The sequence below is a fragment of the Berghia stephanieae genome, chromosome 14 (genome assembly GCF_034508935.2).
Source record: "Berghia stephanieae isolate SIO BIC M18660-M18661 chromosome 14, UCSD_Bste_1.3, whole genome shotgun sequence".
NCBI lineage: Eukaryota > Metazoa > Mollusca > Gastropoda > Nudibranchia > Aeolidiidae > Berghia > Berghia stephanieae.
Window position 1 is genome coordinate 27,819,548 of NC_088373.1, and position 2,500 is coordinate 27,822,047.

Below are 2,500 nucleotides of genomic sequence, written 5' to 3' on the forward strand. Positions count from 1 at the left end.
GTCTTTGATGGTGTATGCTGAGAACTAATACAGACGAGAGAACAGACATGCAGCTCGTACACAAGACTGCCATTAGGTAGATACTAATCACCGATATGGATTCTGAAGTCTGGGGCATTCTATCAGCCACCATTAACATGAACACCGTTATGGTTAACAAAACACTCAATCCGAGAGTTATCTTTTCACCGCTATCTGGGGGTAGTAAAAATCCACCCAGACACATGGAGCTGAGGAGTATGCAAGGGATAAGAATGTTCATAAAGTAGTATTTTGTTTTACGCCGTAGAACGATTGTAAACGTTACGTCTGGGTAAGGTTCCTTACAGCATGAGTAGAATACCACATTCCTTTTCTCTTGCACAGCGAGTAGTTCCCATTCTCCATTATCAACAAAGTTAGTCGAATTTTTATTTGATGAGCTGTTCAAAACGTTTACTTGTAAACCATTATACGCCCATGATCCTATTTTCATTTTACACATTTGGTTATCGAATGGGAAATATGTAATATCGATTTTACATACAGACCGGAAGCGAATAACAGGACCCCAGAATACCCGGCTATCATTGTAAACCATGGCCAGGCTGGGCATGTACCCGGATGTGTAATCGTCTACACTGTTGTAAAGAACTATATCGGGTAACCAAATCTTATGAGGAGGGATCAGGATGGATTTGATACCGCCATATTTGGTACTGGACCAATTGAGACGTTCGTCGTACCACGAAGCTTCCAACCAGATATTAGTGGTCAAGATTTGGTTCTTCTCATCTAAGTCCAGAATTTTCTTTACGGTTAATCCAAGTGTAACATCAACAGCTGTGAGAGGATTGTACACAGGCCTGGCACTTGGGTCGTAGTTTGTCATTAGTTGCCGCATTAGACATTGCTCCTGAGAGACGAATGGACGACCTCCATGCCGCTGAGGTTTGGGTTGTGATCTAGTATCATGAGATGGCGGTCGAATTTCGAAAGGGTGATTGTGTCCCTTGATGCACCAAACTGACGATCCTGGTAAAAAGGTGAAGGTCACAGATATAGACAAACACCAATATAATATACATTGGTCTCTTGTTGTTTTAACCATCTTTACTTGGTGTAATTGGGACACATAACCAAGAATATTCACGAGAATTCCTTAAACGGAGCTTTAGATATAGATGACACAAATCATACAATTTCCATGATACTGTGTCATTTTGAAATAAGGCAGGCTCCTTAATTTAAAGAAAAAAGAACTTGCATTGAAATAGATGTTATGGAATTTGTCCTTTTTGTACAAAACTCCAGAATCATGAGAATGAAGCTATTTTCCATACTTATTTGTTGTGAACAAGATTCATGCATGCGAAGAAGCAACTGTTTTGGGTGGGAAATGGTTGTATTTGTAGGATATACACACATTCATGTTAACGAAATCACAAAATAGGAATCTCTTGAAATAGTGTAAGAAAAAAATACTATCTATATAAAACTTAACACAAAATTGTATTATCTCAATAGGCTTTAATAGTCATGTAGTCACTTCCCTTGTAATGAAGCATAGTAACTTAGTAACTGGCTCTAAACTATCGGAATAATGGCGGACGCCCTTATGAAATATTTCTCCGACGAGATAAAAGTGTATCCAGAGGAGAAAAACATTATAAATATGATCATGTTTGGACTTTTATACATCACAGGACATATTATGAAAAGTTCTAGCCAGCATGAAGAATAAAAAGTACCGATTTTATTTTTTTAGAACCACGCTGCTCGCCATTGAATCCAATTAGATAGCCTAAGAACAAATCGTTCTTGTCACCAGTGTTCCGCTTATCACGGCGAATGGCAACCCATCTGTAGAATACACGCCATCGAGAAAACAAAATCCTTCATAATAAACGTAATTGGTAAAGAAATATATTCCATAAAAACATCTGTATATGAGTACGTGCAAGCCCGTGCGGGTGTATTTGATGAATTAACTATTATCATTGTCATACTTTTATTTTAAATCCACGATAAGAACAGACCGCTTAAATGAAAACCGTGAAATGTAAAGCGCATGTTAAGACATACTTTTTATATAGCACCAAGATGTTATGACAGGGATAACCTTATATTTTGGTCTGGTATGCATATATTATCTTTCACCTCAAGAGAATAGTGTGTTATTTCAATATTTCTCGTACAATTGTACCCACTTCTAGCTTTCACTTAATTTTCTCAATCTATAAAATCAGTCCAAAATGTACATTTCACATTGAAGTCGTTCGACTCTATCTTAACTACTTTAAAAAAACACCCATCATTTCTTTCATCTTCTCCCTATGTCCCCTCCCTTCATCCCTTATCTCTCCTATCTCGTGGTAAAACGAAAACTTCCTGCTCGGTTTCTCTCTAGTTCAATTCAAATCAAGACATCGAGTAATAGGTGTCAAATACAAAACGATACATATCTAGGTGCCGTTACATTGACCCGAGTCTTAGACGAGACACCAATACGTGAGGGTTT

At 37.8% G+C, this 2,500-nt stretch overlaps 2 protein-coding genes across 2 annotated transcripts in view; both read right to left on the minus strand.

The window, feature by feature from the left end:
- LOC144959635 (neuronal acetylcholine receptor subunit alpha-7-like) overlaps window positions 1-1,220 on the minus strand; it is a 2,107-nt gene extending 887 nt beyond the window's left edge. Inside the window, exon 1 of the mRNA XM_078892290.1 lies at window positions 1-1,220. This exon is cut by the window's left edge and continues 887 nt beyond it. Coding sequence (XP_078748416.1) covers window positions 1-1,090 — 1,090 coding nt within the window. The 5' untranslated portion in view covers window positions 1,091-1,220.
- LOC144959965 (uncharacterized) overlaps window positions 1-2,500 on the minus strand; it is a 22,161-nt gene that overhangs the window by 17,004 nt on the left and 2,657 nt on the right. The window lies entirely within an intron of this gene.